This window comes from Empidonax traillii, unplaced genomic scaffold, assembly GCF_003031625.1.
Source record: "Empidonax traillii isolate 1590-97213 ecotype Southwest subspecies unplaced genomic scaffold, ASM303162v1 scaffold68:size1967880, whole genome shotgun sequence".
NCBI classification, from domain to species: Eukaryota; Metazoa; Chordata; class Aves; order Passeriformes; family Tyrannidae; genus Empidonax; species Empidonax traillii.
In genome coordinates this window covers 1,721,612-1,742,579 of record NW_020955261.1, presented here as the reverse complement: position 1 = coordinate 1,742,579, position 20,968 = coordinate 1,721,612, and the positions used below count along the sequence as shown (strand labels likewise).

General features: G+C 36.7%; 1 protein-coding gene across 1 annotated transcript in view; it reads right to left on the bottom strand.

Annotated features, from left to right (window-relative positions):
• The window catches only part of PCCA (propionyl-CoA carboxylase subunit alpha), a gene marked incomplete at its 3' end in the record, with an annotated part of 260,224 nt that overhangs the window by 215,921 nt on the left and 23,335 nt on the right, over positions 1 to 20,968 (bottom strand). Inside the window, exons 5-6 of the mRNA XM_027880315.1 lie at positions 3,662 to 3,775; positions 2,104 to 2,157 (exon numbers count right to left, since the gene is read on the bottom strand). Of these exons, the coding sequence (XP_027736116.1) occupies positions 2,104 to 2,157; positions 3,662 to 3,775 (168 nt within the window). The remainder of the gene's footprint in view (positions 1 to 2,103; positions 2,158 to 3,661; positions 3,776 to 20,968) is intronic.

Sequence of the window (20,968 nt, the reverse complement as noted above, 5' to 3'; positions counted from 1 at the left end):
AATAAAGAAAAGAAACAGTAGGAAAGTCTTCTTCTTAACTATATTAATCAGGACGTCTTGAAAAAATACAAGCAGCCCGAGTGATAAAAAGACAGATCACTTCACCAGTTCTCACCAGGGGTCTGATCTTCTAGAGCAACTTACAACAAGGGAAGCATAATTATGTCTTGAGACTTTAAATAGTGCATTTCAGAAAGCAAAGTAGCATTACCTTGTTTTAGTATATTTTTAGAGAATTGAACACACCAGGTTTCTGAAACATAATTAAAGCTATTTTGAGACTGTAGCACCAACCCAAACTCAAACATGTTTCTAGTCACCACATTATTTCAGGAAATTGTTCATAAACTGTTCCTAGATTCCAAGTGAAAAGATGAGAAATATAAAGGGGGAGGGGATCTACAAGGATGTTTGTACTTCCTCCGTTTCTTCTTAATCCTGCCAAAAAGTAGTGTTCCAGACTATCACATCACCAAATAACCGCACTACTAGGATATGCACCCAGTTCAGAGTAATAACTACCAAATTTCAAAGTTTGTCAGTAAAATAAAAAGCAAAATAGCATATGCAAGCACTTCTGTTTCATTAACTTTTTTGTTATTTAAAAAACAGGAACTGTCAACTAAAGCCAGTTATCCTGCTGGTCTAATCCAGTGAGAACAGTGTTTGTTATCAATTAAGCCAGGAATCGTCCCTGTAAAAGAGCCTCTGGTATGTGAAGCAGAATAGCGATAAAAGAAAGCTGCTAAACTTGAAAATAACATGTAAGAGATTACCCCAGATCTGGTAAATCCTGGCAAACACCAAGTGTTTAGAATTCCTTTCAACTTAAACATCACCAGCACCTGGCAGGATTATTCAGCATCACATAGGATCTGCACTTGATTTTATCTAGGGGCTTAAAAAAAAAAAAAAAATTCCTGCAACTGTGAAGTATAAAATTTTTTCATTCTCCAATAGGCTCCTTAATAAGCAGGAGGTGCTCTCTAACACCAAATAATCAACTACACAGTAAGAATCTGTATTACAGATAGAACTCAAGCCAAAAGGGACATAGTTAAGGAAGATATGTGGAAACAAGACCTGTTCCACAAATGCTAAAGACAAAATAGCTATTGCTTTAGAATCACTTTCTTCATCTAAGTTTTTAACCCTGAATCAAAAAGGTGCAAATCATTCTCAAAAGCAGAAACAAATTTATCTTGCTGCCTGTAAAACAAGATGTTTCTTCGGCTATACGTTTTGTTTACTCAGTAACAAAGCTGGTAGCTGCAATGGCTTTTTACTGTAAACTTCAATATAATATGTGCTTGTCCTTATTTTGAGCAAAGCCAATAGACAGTAACTTATGATCTGCAGTGATTACACATACAGTATCCACTCAGGACTTTGTTTAAACATTGTGCATGTAACTTTCTCCTAGCAATGCTCACATTTATAAGCAGCTGCATGAAAGCTTTTGGAAAAAAATCAAATCAGTAAAAAGACCATTTATCAGTTTGTGATATATAAAAACCCTACTGAACTAAAGAGGTTTTGAACAGTAATTTTTATAAATTCAGACATGAAGTGAAAACAGCACCCTCTTGGCTCTTTGGGCCTTTCAGAGAATGCATCTCCAAGATAAAATACCACCAGAAGAGAAGCCAGTTTTTAAACAGCTTTCTATTCCCATCCTGAAGTGCAGTTCAGCACCTTCTCAGGGCTGCTGATACAGCTGTTCACCAGCTGTGCTATGAATCGCCAAAATGATCACTTAAAACCACAGACTTTTTAACCTAGATGATTTCAGTGACCCAGTTTTGCAGAGCAGCCTCATAAACAGTATAGGCATAAGTGAAAATGCCAAAAGGTTCTTACATCCTGGATAAAGTTCTTACAAACAGGCACATCCTCTTTTCCCAAGAGAAAACACAGGCTGCAATTACACCCTCAACACTCTCAAAGTGCAAGAAGTCCACATGCACAAAAAGCATACTGAAATCTCCTATCTTATGGTATCTTTTAGATCTGATTTAAGTTATCCCAATTCCTCAGATACCTTGGAATGAATATATGCCACCTAGTGCAGCAGTCACAGCCAAGCAAATAGAAATAACTTACCAAACGTCTAGCAAATTCCTTATTTTCTGAAAGAAATCCATATCCTGGGTGTACCTTGGAAGACAAAAAAAAATAAATAAAAATTTCAAGCTGATTGAGTTCTGAAACCAGACACCAAACTCGCCAGCACCTTTTCAGATACTGGGGAAGGTGAAGTAGATCACTAAGCATTTAAATAGGTTGAATATCTTATGAAACTGTCTTAACACGCTGATTAATCTATCCTAAATTAAGCTGTTGAGCTACCACTTCTGAAGCAAACATTCCTTACTAGGGAGAAAGGGGCTGTTAGAAGAGCAATGAACTACGGTGATCTCCTTTCTGTCCAAATTTTTAGCTCCATTGCAGATTTCCACACCTATGCTCATCCACGCTCTTCTCAATAACCACTATAAAGTACTCCTAATCCCAAAATATCTCCAGCGCTAACCACAACAGCGGTGCATAGGTCCAAAGTCATAAGAGATCGCTCCAAATTCTAGAGACCCTTGCTGGAGAACACAGTACAAGGTCTTCAGTTGTCCAAGTCAAGCATCCCTGTTTGCTACACACATCCCAGTACAGACCCTGTGTAATTACTTGAGATGCGCATGGGAAAATTTTCATTTTACTTCTCACAATTCACATAAGGTTCTTGATCTAATACTCTGATAGAAAAAATATGACCCCTTTTATTCCCCTCTTTTAAAAAGAGTCAATATTCAGTTCCATATTCAGAGTTCCAGATTCAGAAACTCAAAGGGAAGAAAATATTTTTTCTTTATAGGAAAGATTTTGGCCCCTGAAAGCACTGCACCAAAACATCATCTTTGAAAGAAATTAAAATGCTGATCAAACTGTTCCAGGGTAATTAGTGTTGCTTATATATAAACAACACATTTTATTTTAATAAATGCTCTGTGTACAGTACCTCTAAATAATACATTTATTTCACTGACAGAACAAAGAACATTAGGCATGTGAACACAATTACATATTAGTTTTTCCAACTGATTCCTGCTAAGCTTTGAATCTCTGGCCAATTTGGAAGAAGAAAGGCAGACTAGCCCACATTTACACACAAGCTAATGTGCATTTTGTAAACATTCTGAATCAAAAACAATTACAGGTCGTACCATCTACCTTACTATCCTTCAAATAACATTTATATAACATAGAAAGTAATTCAAACTAAGTTTAGGCAAAAGCCTTTCTGGACACACTTTGTAAAACATTCAAAAAAGCCATTATGGCATATAAAGGGTTAGCCCTCAAAACTAATTGGGATTTTTTTTTTCCCCCAGCAAATTTGGAAATGAACTGAAGCTGCTCCCTGGTGTGAAAGCTGAATCCAGCAGCCACCTGCAGGATCAGCCACCAGTGCTGCCAGATGCTACAAAGCCTTTGATTTCCAGTAGCGATTTCAGACACATTTAACTCATGTGACATGAACTAACTGGAATAGCATATTCAATCACTTCCCCCCCTACACCTTTAAAAAAAAAAAAAAATACAAACTCTGGCTTTTCTGCTTTCTATATATGAAACAGCTGCAGCAGATAGACTCATTCAGACTCACAGCTTGGGCCCTGGTTTTCCTAATGACTTCCATGATGGCATCCATGTTGAGGTAGCTTTTGCTGGTGGGAGCTGGGCCAACACAGACAGATTCGTCCGCCATTTTCACATGAACCTGAAGAGGCAATAGTCTGCATTAACAGATGCTCCCAGAAAAAATAATTACCATCACCCAGTTACATGCACACAAATCTGATTGTTTCAAAGATAATTTACATACCGTAACCACTCTAAAATACACACTGAAATTACCAACACTGACATACAAGTACTCGCACAATAAACCTCATTTCATTTAACTCTGAGCTTAAGTCACTGTCAAAATGTTTTATTATTCCAATACATTATTTTGAATTTGATTAAATAAAATCATGAGAAATATAATTTCAGCTTCCTATACTGATCATCTATATGTAAATTCAGACAAAAACTACTTTGTTACATGTAACCAGGGTAGTCCAATATCTTAATACTTAATAACAAACATTCATGACCAGTTCTAAGAAGGCTCCCCAGGAAGTTGGGGATAATTAGAGTGAATTGAATGAAGGGATGCAATGAGTGTCCCTGCACAGCATCAGGTCAGCACCATGCACAAATTAAAGCCTATGACTAAAGAGTTCAATATCACTACACGCGAACCAGAAAATCCTGAGAATTATTTAAGCAGCCTCATGTTTGATTCCTAATCCATTGTATCCTTATTTATATGCATTTGCCAAATATTTTTAGTTAAATACAAAAGGGACAAACATTTCCAACATTTTACCAGGAATAATAAAATAGCTAGGTTTGAAGTTAAAAGTCTACGTACAACTTAGATGCACGCTTAACTTTTCTAAGAAAAGTTACAAAAGTTTAATTAGGTTGGTCTTGAACATGCTTTCAGAGTTCAGAATACTTTCTTTGTAGTAAAATACACACAACCAAGAAACCAAACAACCAGTTTTATCTCATTCTGCTTTTTGCAAGCTCCCTTTCAGTATGTATTTAAGAAAGCATGCCATTGCCTAAACTGTGTAAGATTATTAGCTATGCCAGTAAGACTTGTTTAGAATGACAATTAGATATTTCCAATGCTTACCAATTTTAAAAGCTATTATATGAACTATCTGATATCATCTTCAGCATTTGAAACTAAAAATACATTGTCTAAAAATGGTGCTCTTTTAGAAGATGAGTACTGACATATGAGAAAAATATTTTTTGTTTATAAACATGAAATTTCATTCTTTGTGAAAAGGAATTTAATTTGCAAGTAGTATGAAGGCTGTCGAGTATAACAAACTAGTTACAAGTAAAGTAACCTGCATACACTATTTTCTCATTCAGAAAAAGTAAGGCCAGAAAAACAATTATCTAGAAACACTGACAAGTATTTCAGATGGTATTTTGAACAATACAATGAGAAATAAGTAGTCAGGTAAATAAAATAAACATGTATCAAAAGAACAAGCGTCCTTATTAACCATTTTTTTCTTCTGTTTTAGTGACTTTTTCTGAACTTTGACAAAGTTAATCCCAGAAAGGAACATTAACTTGCCACCAAATTTCAAGTTTCCTTCTGGAGGTCTCTCTTCAATATCTTCTCTTAAATAAGAATTTGCTATATACTCAAGTATATGAGAGTTCAAATAACCTCTTGTAATTGCCACACATTTCACATTTGAATTATTGCTTCTGTAAAGTCACAACAGTTTTGTTTTACCACGACAGCAGTAGCCTCACACAATAAACAGAGCAAAACCAAAAGAAAAAAATCCTAAGAACTTGCACAGACAATCATGCAGCAGGATTTCAATGTTTTTTAGTAAGTACACCTCCACAACTAAGTCAGTAATCTATTTTGACCAAATGCTATCAAGATTAGCCTGTCATCCTTCTTGCAGCACTAAGTTCAAGAAACAGCATGGCCCTTGGATACTTTTATATTCGTAATCATTTTATATGCTTAAAGTTGTTTTGAAGTCCAATGTGGTTTACGTGTCTAAACAAAGTCATTCAAGCTTAAGCTTAATTCATGTATGTTTTACAAAACCAAAAGCTTGCTTGTAGGCAAGAACTAACTAAACATGGTTAGCTACTTTTAGGTATTACGAGAGAAACTCCACACCCACACACTGAGACACCAACACAGTCCTACTAGTACAAAGAGCAGCCATTGAAGATATTGCATTAATTTTATACACATAAACAGTCTTCTGCACTTTTTCCCCGCTCCCTTCTGAAACGGTTCATTGCTATTCAACTCTTCGGAGTTTTGACTCTTCCTTTCCCACATCCTCCTGTAACATGGCAAAGCCATTTCTCCTTGCTCACCTTACTGCAAACGGTTAGTGCCTTCTCTAGTTCACTGCCAGTTCAGCCCTGCACACACCCTGCTATAACTCACATGGCACCTGATACACCTCCACAGAGCACCAAGCAAATCCCTTGAAAAACAGGTCTCCATTTCCACTGCCCTAGTTCAAAACCTCCAGATTTTCAGGTTCCAGTGTTAGCTCTTCCATCTAGAGGGCTTCTCAGCACACATACAAACTGGAAATCTGTTTCTTCTTAGTAATTCATGATAACAATTCCCCTTAGCTTTTAGATTTCTTTGACAATGCTTTGTGGCTCATGAAGAATATCCCAAATATTGTAACACAAATATACTATAGATTTTATAGTATAGTATAAATGTAATCACTAGCACACACTGTAACAACAGCCATTACATGAAACCACCAGACAACTGAGACCTTCAGCTTACTACCAAAACTGCTGCCCAGTTCACATAGTAATTCTTCTTCTTTTCTTCTGCAGAAGCTGACTGACAATGCACTATTTCTAGGCAGTTCAAAGAATCCAGCAACTCCCCTTCCTCAAGCACTACAAGTTTCAAATTTTTAAATTCAAGGATTGCTTAAGTGCTCGACTTAAATCACACAATCCTACACACTTAAATCACGATTGCCCCTAACAGCTAACACTTCAGAGGTGTAATTTCTCCTACTCTGTTTTAGTTCACATAAAACAACGTCAACAAAACCAAGGAACCAAGTCCAAGGAGGTTCTTCAAGACATGCAATTTTTTCATAAATATCTGAACTGACTCTGCAATCCCAAGCATGAATGGACAACAAAGGCTGCAAAAAGCAGACAAAAAAAGTGCTTAGTGGTTTATCCTGCAAGTTTTAATCATATTGGGCTACCTGTGCCTCGAAATACATCTCAAGCAAGTACCAGGGGCTTGCAATGTTAGAGAATACAAACAATTAGAAATCATGAAAAGACATCTTAATTGTCTAAAAGCAGTTTCACTTCTGTAAAAGTTTTATATTTTAAGAAATCTATTTCATAAGGGCTAATTATATTGCAGCAACAACAAAAAAGATACTCACTAAAACCTACTGAATATGCACTTTATAGACCCTCCATTTAATTAAAAACCTACAGACTAATTACAGTCACCTTTGGAAATCCAAATCAATCACAAACAGTCAACCAGCTCATCACCATCTCCTCAGTTCTGGATCTATGAAAAATAAACTACTAACATGCTACTCTGAATTTAACAAAGGAGTCCTAGCAGAACAACATTAGAATGAACACTATTACATCATGTAACTATTTTTGGATTAAGGTACAAAGTCAACTGGAAACAATTTGAAGTACTACAACTATTTTACTGCACAAGTCCTCCTGACCACAAGAACTAGCTCAAGTCCAACAAGTTTATTAATACAGAAACAAACTGCACAGAAACAGCCACTGGTTTCAAAAACAGTTTAGGTCCAGGAGCCACCTTCGTGGCAAGGCACCTAAATCAGCAAATCCTGCCAGATCTTTACACGGGAACAGCATCATGTTTCTTTACCACATTTCCAGCAAATAAGCAAGTAAAGCAAGGAGTCTATCAGGGCTGACTAGTCAGTCATTTTTGGCCTGGACTGGTTCCAAGCACTGCTCCAGGCTGCAGCAGCTCTCAGGGTGCAGAGTGCAGTAAGAGGCAATAACAAGAGCAGCGATTTGTTTTGGATATCCTTCTACATTATATGTCAGTATTTCAGAAGGATTTATAAACCAGGTTTGGTGCCAGGGCTTGCCATCACACCCCAGAAGACAAATATATCCGTAACCCAAAGTTTTGTATATAAGTACCACAAAACAGTCAATATCTGCTTTGCAGAAGATAACCCAATTTAGAAGGACTGCACTGAACCAGATTTAAGTACCCAAATTACCTAGCTTATGTTAGCTCTCCTTTACCCTGGAGAGTGGCACATATATTCATTTGACAGCAACATGCTCTCTTGCCTAGCCATACTCTTAATCTGAGTTATCCCTGTAATTAAAACTGTATATCAAATAATCATAATTTCAAGATATCAAAATGAATAACTTTATACCTAAAATATACATAGGTCTCCTAGAGATGCTCTGTTTCACCCAGTAGAATCAAGATAACCTTCTTCAGGAGTCATTCAGCTGCTGCAGATCACTAGTTGAAATCTATATTATTTACAATGCATATTAAATATGCATGCTGAAACACAAATTTTTTCACAGTATGGATTTAGAATGCATTAAAGATTATTTTAAGGCAAGGAACTAAACCACTTTCATATGCAATGCATATGCAATCTAACCACTTACTTTCAATGCATATGAATATATAAAACAATCAAAGACACCAAGATAATTTGAAGATCCTTAGCATTATAATTATTCAGCAACTCCAGAGTTTATTACCTTCATGTGGATCTGGTTCATGACAAGACTGTTTTTCTTTCCAATTTGTTTCATAGTGATTTATTAATTCCAAAAAGTAAAGGCTGACTTTGAGAGCCAACAAAGAAAAATACATCTACGTGCATTTCCTAACAGAGAGCTTAATGCCTAGTTTGTACAGATTTTATATACTTCAGCAGTTTCTGAGGCTTATCATGTGACAGATGTAATGTACTTCAATGTAAATGCCTAATTAACACATACACACACACACACTCACTCCCCTTCTCCTCCATCTCCGAGGAGGTAAATGTGTGGGATTCCCAAGTGTCCCAGTTTTTCAGGGTAGGTCAGCCTACACATCCCCAGGTCTCAATACAAGTTGATATTCACTCAGCAGACACAGTTATACTGAGCTGTAGGCTGCATTTTTCCCCTAATTCTGCTTCAGAATTTATATTATAGGGCAACTACATTATAGGGCAACTCTTATAGATGTATTTACAGCTGATCAAACCTCAGGAGCAATTAAAAAAAAAACTCAGTGAAGAGAACACTTTTGCTTGGTACACTAGATAAGATCGAGCATTGTTAAGACAAAGAAATCTAATCAAACAAGTCATTCCCCTTTTATAGCTCAAATCAATATTACACATTGGAACAACATCCGCTGGTGTAAGTGGATTCACTTAATTGGCCCAAACTACATAATACCGCTCAGCAAGACAAATCACAATTAGCTCAACCCATAAAATAGGGCTAATGAGTAAATCCTTTGTAAGGTAGCTAAAAAAACACAACCACCTCAAATCTTGCCAGCACCATTGCCAAAAGAGACGGACAAAACAGAACAAAAAGCCTGTGACACTGAACAGTCTTGAGTTCAAAAAAAAATCAAAAGGATGCAAAAAAAGGTTCAAATTTACTGCTTTGCAAAAACACATTTTTCATATGACTTAAGTGTCTTTAGCAGCTTCACATTAAAATACACACAGGAATAATACAATAAGTCTGAGCACACAGTGTGCAGTATTCATACATCCTTTAAAGTGCTGCCTGCAAAGAAATACTGCCACACGATTACAGCATTTAACCTTAAAATAAAATAATGGCAACATTTCTATAGCACATGAAAAACAGAACTGTGAAAAGCATAAATAGCATAATTATCCCATATTTTCCACATTTCTTTTTACTCAGTATTTAAAAAAACCTAAATAAAATTTTATGCAAATAAACAAGTCAACCTACAGAATTGGCATAAGTAGATTTCTCTGCAAGCCTATTTTAAAACATTTTAATTTGATGGCCCACAAATAGTTATGCAAGGACTATGTAAAACAATTCTTCAGTGGCCTTCAAATATGTTTTGGTGAACGGTATTTACTTACAATGCCTCCAAGTCTACAATGACCCTCAAAACAGCCTATCCATTAGCATCTGCAGGATTAGATCCTTAGTTGGTGGACACCAGCTGAGAAAAATAAATGTAAAAAAATTAACACCCTTTTCTTTACTTCCCTGTCTTCCCCTTCAAGTTTGCCAGCTGGTCAAAACCTGAAGATAGCAATAGCCTCGTTAACTAGAGACCTCAAAAATCCACCAATTTCAACTTTAATCAAAATGAGTGGATCCAGGTTGAACTGAGCAGTCTTTAAAAGGCGAGCAACATGAACCAGGCAAGGAAGACCACATTTCTAACCAAAAGTAAGAGGACGCACTTTTCAACACACATCAAGATTTTCATCTGTTTGCACTCTTACTTATAAACACTGATTTATTTTTATAACCTTTAAAAAAGAGAAAGTAACCTCAAAATTGTCTCTCCCATGAACAAAGCTCTGGAACTTCACTGGGCGCTAAAAAGACACAACTTTACTTGCCTCATAAACTGGAAAGGACTCCCCATTGTACCCAGAGGCCTGATCACTCCTACTGTGGAAAGGAGATCACACTAAGGCTGTCATGAAGTGATACTCTCAAAATGTGCTCTGCTTGCTGCAGCAAACAGGAGAATGCCTCCTGAGTACTGAAGACATTACAGATAAGAAACTAGAGAAGAGTCTTCCAGCATGGCTTTGGCTCCTAAAGTCTTTTCTCATACGCTTATTCTTTCACAAGTAACCTCAGTGAAGGACCTTCTAGAACAAGGATGGAAGAGAAGGCTTCTCTGTCAATTTTACTACAAGTGCTTCCTGTGTTTTACCCTCCAACACAGTAAAGACTAGAAACTAGTACACAAGTTCGCTACTGAAAATTTAGCGAAATTAAATGGTCAGTTTGTATCGCAACCTTCCAAATTTTACTCAACACCAATCAGGAACAATCAGTCTTGCTTTGGTAGAATCACTGAAAAAGTAGATCAATAGTCATCTTGTTTACTAGCCTATCCTCGGATGAACTGAAGGATTAACAGAGGTTGAGGAATCAGGAGGGGAAAACCAGAACGTCCTATTCTCTAATCCCAAGCCACCGCATCAACAACAAAACACTTGCCATGATCTTAGAGGAAAAGCATTTCCCTTGTCTCCTTCCACTCCTGTCTCCCTTTGGTGGGGCAGCTAGCAAGTTACTTCACCCAAGTGAAGATTAGAGGCAGCACAGCCACTCAACACAACTTTTGCTGATGTCTGGGGCGCTGTGAAGAAAGAGTCTGCAAGCTAGCAACTGCACTCATACATCTGCCAACTGTTTTTATTTTGGAGTACATTACCTAGAACAAGTCTCCAGGAGAAACAGAATTTTGTTTCAGAGCATACACTAACAATTTGGGAAGACACTTAATAAATCTGTTTACCAAAGGAAGAGTGTCCATCTGTTACAAGAGTTGAGCAATTCATCATATTTATTTAGAGCAGTCCACTATACTGTGTGGATGCAAGAGTTTCATCTTTGGAATGTATGTGATTCTGCAACTTTAAGTGTTTCAGAAAAATAAATAACGTTTTTTTGTGATGTTAACAAAATAGTGATGCCCTACAGTGTTTTTAGTAGCCTCCCTGCATTTCAAACACATCTGCACCCACATGTCAGCCTTCCCCTAATGGAATCTCAGCTTCTAAGCACATTAGCAAAGCAATAGGACACATCTTTCTCATGCTGTTTCTTTTGCCTGCCTCTCCCAAAAACAAGCTCACTAAGGAATATATTTGATGCATGCTTCTTTGTTTTGCTTTCTATAGGAGGAGACAGGAAAGCTACTATTTAGGCAGGTCTAGGAAACAATATCTCATGGTAGCAAGGGCAGTCAACTACAGAACTTCCTATAGTAGAGATTTAGCTCTTAACTGAGCTAGATATCCTACAAGACATTTGGGATTCAGAGAAAGCAGCTTAAACTCAGTCACATTACAAAGCAACACAGTATGCATTGGTAACATGCTCCTATCCACCATTTTCAGCTGGATTCGGATGGAGTTCCTCTTTCGGATGGATGAACATAGGAAACAGCCATTCAGATGAGGTCTACAGATAATGGGCTGCAGAAATTACTTCCAGCATCCAAAGACAGCAGTAAAGTCAGGGATCCCTGAAACCAGTTCTATGGTTGAAGGAACAGCTCACAGCAACAGCAGGGTGAATTCACAGCTACCTGGCATTTCAGCTACACAAACGTATTTAAAAGGAAGGTGAGAAGGGAAGCACGGACATCAGCAAAGGACATAAAGGCAGCATATTCTGAATCAGTAGCTGGAAGATTAAAATTAAAAATAATTTAAAAAAAAAATCAGAAACACAAGATGCAGGCCCTACAGTGAGTTACGTTCTTCCCAGTGTGCACTAACTTCAGGCCCAAAATGAATAATTTATTGAGACTTGCACTAAATTTCACTATGCCTCACTTTGGGCATATACAAGATGTCACTCAGAGGATGATCCCACCCCTAAACTCTCCCCCACGTTCAGCCCTAGCAATTGCCATGCTGCTGAGACAGATCAATGAACTGAACAGGCCCATTGGAAGAGTGATCTAAGGGGAGGGAAGATTAAATTTTTTTCAGATCAGCACATTAAACCATCTTGCCAGCCACATGATCATCTGATCCAGTACAATGAATGAATGAGAGGGGACAAGAGAGCCCAAACACTCCTTTCAGAAGTACTTAAGACTTACAGAAATTTAGACATAATAAGAAATCAGTTCTAAAATGCCAAATAATTCAAAGAAAATACCAGAAAAAAAACAGTTTGTGAGTGAATACAGAATGCCTTCACTCACTGAAAGATGAGAAACTTCCAGTGCATGTTTTCTAAAACAAAGATTTTCCTTGTGTCTATGCAATATATGCATGTACAATAGAAAATATATATGCACATGTCTGTATGTATACATGTACATACACATACCCCTTAATCACTTCTGGGTAACCAGAGAAATGGGTTTTACCACTGAGGCTAAGTACTAAAGCAGTACCTACAATAAACCATAAAAATGAAGTCATAAAACCTTAAAATTATCATCATGGCCAGCATAAGATTATGTTTTAAGTGGAATTAAATAATTTAAATGCCTTATTAAATATTGGTACTTAATAATATGTTATTACATAACATTCACAAAAGTAGCACATTTTTCCTTCAAAATTCCACTAATCTAAACATTCAGAGTTCTAAAAATTATGCATTGTTAGTTCTTAAAAAAAAGTGTTAGTTCTACAAGAAAATTAATACTCTGCCAAGGTATTATAATTATTCATTACAGGATTACTTTGAATAAGATAGTTCTCCATATAAAACCCATCCTGAGTTTTTTACCCTCAAAAGTTTTCTTTTGAAAGATGAGTCAGCTCTGAGATTTCAAGATGCAGATGTCAAGATGAAGACTATAAAAATAGTGTAATGGAGAAAAAGCACCAAGCATGCTTGCTGTGGGAACTCACAGAACACAGTAAGCCAGAAATCCCATAAAAGCTACTTGTTCAGTAACTTTTCAGTAGAGGCTTACCTTTTTAAAAAAATACGACTTTTAGAAATCTGCCCATGCCACAAGTGTAATTGCTTCTATGTCATCTGTTTGACAGTCACTCGATCACATTGTAAACATAGTAAGAAAGCACAGAGTAGCATTTGTTACAAAACAGTCAACCCACCACTAACTGTTAGCCCTAACTCAGATTTTAAGAAAGGATCTGTGACAGAGCCCGTCAGTATTCGCAACCCTGAATTCAAAGAAAGTTTAAACAGATTTTATGTAGTCCTAAATAAAAATAATGACAGAAGATCCCAACGTCAAGTACATAAAGAATTACATGGTAAAAAATGTATCCAGCAAAGGGGTACCAGAGTACCCAACAGCCAGCAGGGTCAAGGACATCCAACAAAGAAAACAGAGCGCAGTTCAGCAGAACTAAGTTACAAGATGAATAGTTCGAGATGACTGCTAGACATGGCACAAGGTTATCTTTGCTTACAAAACAAAATTGAACTGGGCAGAAAATGTATTTCTCAGTTTCATCTTATGGTGTAATGCTTTCAGAAAAGGTATCTGTTGAACCACAGACTACTATACTAACCTCCATTCCATCCTTAAAGGGAACTTGTATGTCTATATTCTACAATGCCACACAGATTACCCATACATGAAGTGAGGCAGTGGGTATCTGGTAAACCTGAAAATGACTGTACAGACAAGTAGCTGGCTCTCCAAGTCTGTAAGGACTGTGCACAGCCTAACAGACAGGCAGGAACAGACAAGAAAACCTGCACTGTTCAAATACAATTTTCACACAGTTAATACCAAAAGTGGACAACTCAATCACAAATGCCAATGCTGGACTTTATGTGATCCTACCCTTTTTCAGATCATCTGACAAAAATATGCGCAACAATTTTTTTTTTTTTCCTTACAGCCCTCAGAGTTCTGCCATGGCTATATCTCAAAATGCAAAAATTTTATTTTAGCATGAGCCAAGAAAAATCCTTTATTTGTCTGAGGTTTTTTAGATTATTGAGTAGTTTCCATAACAATGTTTCCACCTCCCAGGTTATTTCCTATGATGCACACTTTTCCATCTGAAGGTAACTTAAGCATAGCAAGTATAATCTTAGTCTCCGCTCTATCCCCTTAATCTCAGACATTATTTCAGGACATCGAGCAGATTTAGTTTAAAAACAGTGCATGTATTGAGGAAATAGGTCTTGGTATATAAAAGAGCATTCTTCATGGGGCACTATGAAGTCTCTCCCACCAAGGGTTTAAGCACAAATCTTATTCCAATAAACTAAACAACAGCAAAGTGCCAGGTCTTCCTCCACACCTGCTTCACCCGCTTCTACAAGAAGCTATCACTTCTGGGATCCTCTTTTTTGAGGCAAGTATTTAAGTGCTAAGGCAAATGCTCCCATTCTTCACCTTTGTAGACTAACAAAAAACTACAAAATGTGGGAAGTACCACTATCAGAATAGCTTAATTACAGTACAATAAATACATGTGACTTATAAATTCTATAAATGGATATTTAAATATATCTTATTATAAATAGATCTTAAATGCAGCACACTTGGTCAATGTTCAATATATTTCATATGGTAAAAAGAGATAATTACATTCAATACAGTCAAAACCCGCACAACACTGAAGGAAAGAAACAACCTATTTCTGCATGGCAACAACTGTTTCCATTAAAGAGAGGTATAAACTTGTGCATTCCTCACAAGATATAGATAATATTCACAAATTTAATAAATTAACTCCATCTTATGTATAGTTTTATAAGCCACTGGAGCAAATCTGTATAAATAAATTTCTGTTTTAAAAAAGCCTGGAATTTAAAAAAAAAAAAAAATCTTTCAAAGTTGCATGGAATCTACATAGGACAGCAACATATGCACTTACAGAATATTTCCTTCTAAATCCTCTTTCCTGTTAGCATTTAGGTTTGGGTTTTTTCCCCTTCCAACCTGCTAAATAAAGTCATATTTCCTGCTGACAGCAAATGATTGGTTTACCTATAACTCCAGGGGGTTTAACTATCCATCCTTTAAGAAGCTTTGACAGTTTAACCTGCTGAGTTCACAGCACCCAAGGGAGGGTCTTACTTGCAGTTTTACTTCTGCTGCTGCTGACCACTAATACTGACTCCACAGATAATGGATTTCAATAACAACCTCCTACAGGTTAACACTTTGGGTACTAGCCACAATACTGCTCTAATTAAGCTAATACATGAAGGTTACAGTTTGGTGGAAAGTTGTATTAAATTTGGCAGTGCTTACAATAGCAGGAAAAGTGCACACGATCACCTGTCCACTAGCTCTGGGATAAGTGTGCCTACAGATATAATTCAGCTGGTTTATGGGTTTACACAACTTTTTTAAGCTGAGCTCAATTTATTAGTTTCTCTAAATACGTATTTTTCCAGCATAACTGATAATTTCATGAGGGTATAAAATGGATGCCTCTAACCATGCTGGGTACAGAATGTGTCTACCTGGCATATTAACAGTCCATGCACTACAGTTAAAGGGTATTGGGTTTGTTTTTTTTTTTTACTTTACAAGGCTTGGAGCATACTGATAATGGAAAATATTAGCAATTTTATTTCTTTGTGGCTAACTTTTATTTCTAAGTGGCTAACACTGAAAATCAATTTGATATTTTAGCAAGCTATTTATTATTTAAAACTTTAAAGATGTTAATAACATCTAGCTGAAAGTGGGAAATAACTCATTTACTGAAAACAAGCATTTGACAAAATACAAAAAACTGGAGAGGCATATGCTTAAATGCATTTTTCAGACTATGCATTTACTCTTGTTCAACACGGCACTTAAAAGTGCACATTCACATCAAAAATAAAGGGGAAAAGAGGTTCTTTGTGAAAAATCTGGCATTAACTTTACCTGCAAAAACATCTATTTATTAGATTTTATTTTATTTTTGGTAAAGTACACAATCTGACAGACACTCTACCGGGTAATAATGAAGCAGCATGGGAGCCATTTAATGTATTTCTTGATTAACTCATTGCCTGTCCAGTTCTCATTCAGACATGTGCTCACATGTCATAATCGTCATAACTCCCATCATCCCTACAGTTAACACACAAGCTCCTTGATTAGTGCACAACTCCCAAACGAGCCATTGCTAATGCTAAATAATTCCCTTCAGCCTCCTGCGACTATACCACAGGCTCTCCAATTAAATATAATGTCTCTGATGAGCCATATTAATCCGGACGAATTCCTGCCTGAGATTCTAGCCCACTCACTTCCTCCAAAGAAGCAACTGAAATAAAAAGAGGAAAGCTGTGTACATAGAAATTAGCCAGAAGAATAGATTTGCCATGAAGCTTCAATTACAAAACTTTGCAGTTACAGTTAAGCTATTTGTGGAGGCATCCGTGAAACTGGCATGTTAATACAAGTTTACTGATAAATGACAATGGGTAAATTACCATTTTAATAATTGAAAAGCAAGCATGTAAAGCAGATAGCTCTTCAATCAGTTAATTACAATTAGCAATATCTAATCACACATGATAAAATTAACTCAGATCACTTGCTAGTGGTATAGTAATTATATTCAGCTGGTCTTGTGCATTATGCATCATTTGAAACATTGGCATAGCTGTGCACACCCACACAAAATGTTTTTTCAGGTTATAAAAATATTGCACTAATGACCCATACATAAAAACTTCAGAACTTGTACCAAGAAACTACCATGCTTATTAAAAGCCTGCAGCAGTATCACGGATTATATAGTGAAGTCCACATTTTAAAAGATATTTACATATGTATCAAGCAATATTAAAATATTTTAATAATAGAAAGGAGCCAGTCATGGGTCAAATATATAAAAGCCAAATTATAGTAATCTCCCCACTTTAAAATGGGAAGAGTCTCTGGAAAACCTAATCTTTTCAGCGTACACCAGAATTCTTTAACATTTAACTCAAAATAGCTGCCATTAGCCAGAAATTGACTACTCAAATTTTATGGAAATCATAAGGAGTTCCTAGTCCTTACAGCAGAGAGTCTAATGTCCTTAACCCTAGTGCTGACCCTCTCACTAGAAGAGATATTAACAAAGGACATGTAAATAGACTGTTGCAGAAGTATCCTCTACTAGTTTAAAATATTGCTTGCAACTGCACAAATTGTAAGATATTCAAATAACCCCCATGAAATTTTGATAAGCTCTTCCCCAAGGTCCTTGCACCTTCATCCTTACACTAATGCACTTCATCTTCATTTACCTGATCATTAGTTTCCAGTTTGTTCAGCTGGAAACCAACACACACTAATTACTTTGACATCACAAAGTCCTATCTGTCTTCACCATCTCCCCAGACAGCAGGGAGAAATTATCAAGGGTAGGCATGATAATATCCTGATAAATGATGATTCACATCACCTCACTGTCAATCATCCAGAAGTGCTCACGCAAGATACCACTCAATCTCATTACTGAATCCTAGGGCTAAGAGTACAATACACACCAGGAGTCATATTTCAAACAGCAGGCCACCTGGATAAGATGCAGCTCTCGGAGATTTTCATGAATTTTGTTGGCTTTTTGTTTTAACACGGTAAATGTCAAATATTCATCTATTTTACCATGTGTATATAGGCTGGCAGAAAAGGACATGCTGAAATGCAAGGCAATTCATCTTGAGGGTTCAAGTGAGAAAAATAACAACTAGATTCTTTGGAGGGGAGAGGAAGAGAAGGAAGGATAAATTTCTTTAATTTAAGAAGAAGATTCATCAACCTATCTAAAGTTTCAAAGTTCAGTTTCATGATTTAAGTATCCTTCCTGCTGAAACAATGTAAATGTATTCAGAGCTCTGAAAGAAGTAATGCTAGCTTTGAAACTCATTGACACAGGCAAAGTTCACTTTTTCCATGACAGAAAGCAGATATTCATAAAAGCAACGTTCTGGTTCAATAAATAGATGATAGGGAGTGGGGGGTGGGAAGGGGGGGTGTGTGTGACCAGTCAAGGAGCAAAATTAAAACTTAGTAGGAGTTGCTTCCTTAGAAAATAACAACTCTTTCCCTACTTCCAAAATAATATGATCCTTCTATCTCTCTCAGTCCAATTACATATATAAATAAAGCAATATCCAACAGATAAAGCCCAGGACTTGCTATCCAGCACAGGATCTAGGAATCGCTCTTATGCTAAGGAACGAGGAGAGAATAACACATATGATCACCTCCTAGGTCTGTAACACACTCCATTTTCTTGCTCAAGAGAATCATGCAGCATTACTAAACTTGCACAGTGACTGATCATATTGTTCAATGAATGCTGCATCACTTATGGAAGAGGTGAGGGAGAAAAGAGGAAAGAATATGGGGGGAAAGTGTGAGGGAATTCCTCAACCATGTGCAGTACATACTGTCAGGGAGAAGAGAAACGGTCAAAACTAGAGACCAAAAACTGAGAACACTATAGAAACAAACAAAAAAAGAGCAAGCAAAAAAAGAACAAAGAAAGAATAAAGATGCAAATTCTACCATTGCACAGCATTTTTCTGGCTGAAGACTCTTTAAACACTCACTGCCAGTCGGAGCAGCAGAGCGCTCTCTTGCAGGTATGGATGACACTACCACAGGCATGCTCCTTCTGCATCCAGCAGCTGCCAGCCCACACAACTGAGTCTGAACTTGGCAGGAACCCTCACATACACTTTCTTGCACCTCCGCTGCCCCAGACTGTTTGAAATATGATCACGGGCTCACAATGAAACCCTTGTCCCGCTTCAAAGTACCTTCCTCCTGTGGGGCTACAGCAACTTACAGACTTCTGTTCAGATAATGTTAACATAACATTTTTCAAGGAGAAACTCAGAGGTTTCTCCTTCAAATGTTCTAAGGGTTCTAAAATATATGTAAATGCAAATATAACAGAAGTGCAAAGCTCCATAAAAAACGCTGAAGTCATTTGGGTGTGGCTTCACTACATACCTGATACATACACTATTCAAAGTCTACATTTTAAAGCAGGTCTGAATCACTAACAATGTTCAAAACCAAAAAGCTCTTCATAAGCTTCCTGTTAAAATACTCACGCTAACAAAAGACAGCTTCTAGTCTAAAAATGCTCAGATTTCCTACTCTCAAATCTGTGACCCACACCCCTCTCTGGCTTATCAAACATACCAGCCTCACCTATCATGCTAAGTACAATAGACAAGTGATTCTGCAACAACTTCGCCCAGAAAGGTTAAACACTACGCTCTTGGACAACAGAACTTGAAGCATTTTCCCCTCAAGAACCAGTGAGTCTGAAAATAAAACATAACCTCTTTGCTGTAGCACATCAAGCAGGGCAAAACTATGAGCAGAAACAGAAAACTTTCTTCCACTGAATGCAACCTCAGTGCTTTCCTTCCCGGCTTTAGATTAGGATTGCTTGTGAGGGAACAAATAACAAATAGTTTACGCAAGTGGAGCACTTACAAGAGAAAGGAAACAAGCAACTCAGACTACAAAGTATCACTTTAAACAAGCCTCAAAGTTACAAAATTTTAGAAATGTCATTCACTTATGAAATTCATATATGTGTGTTTTCATTTTAACTTCAAAGCAAGCAGCCACCTTCATCCCAGACTAACACCTATAGTTTCTTAAAGAGCGTGTGATCTGACTATTTGCACTGTGGGAAGGTCACTGTTGGCTTAACTGCGTGAAGGTGTACAACAAATTTCTTCTGCAGAAAGAATACTGGTGCAGAGAATACACAGGCAGGCAGGCCTGCCTGCCTGTGAAATGAATTTATGAAAGTTAATGTGTTAGCTTTACTCACAGAAATCTGAGGGCAGAAAATTGTAATAGTGATTGTGTGCTTTAGTTCAGCTGATGGAAATAAATGACATACTAGTAGTTGAAGACTTTCTTAAAAGGGTATATATTCAAATCAAAAACTTTGTTTAAATTTCTTTATGTTAGAGCTATAACAACTGCTTTACCAAAAAAAAAAAAAATCTTAATACAGTGGTGCCACTTATTGAATCTCAATAGCCTAATTTTAAAAAATTAGCTTTCAGAACTAATTGAAAGAAAAAAAACACGACATTTATTTTTGTTAGCTAAATTGGAAAAGAATTCCCCAAAGAAAGAACAAAAACTGGCACAGAAACAAACTTTAATATTAAACAAATACCGAGATGGACACATTAAGATATAAAAACCTACACCTTTCTTTTAAGTTATTGAAGTTAATTTGCAGTAGAATTACAGTATGTCCTCTAAAGGAAAAAAGAAAAAAGTACACGGGAAACTGCTGTCAGCAAGTGTCACTACTGCAGAATTCATAGTCTGTAAGTTTATCTACCAATCTTGAGCTCCACAGACACTGAACAGGAAGCACATGACAAAACTTCAGGGTTTATTCAACCCATATTCAAGAATGGTACTAAAAACTCTTCAAAACATTCAGCAAGCAGAAATTAAATACAAATTGCACTTTAACTGTAACTGCATGACAAGTAAAACAAAACGACATTTACTATTCAAATTCAGGTTGTTATCCAAAAAACCCAATCATTCATACATCTAAAATCTCACATTAGTCAAAACTTTGTATTTACAGAGGACAGTAACATATTTAAGGTAGCAACAGACCCACTACATACTCTTCTT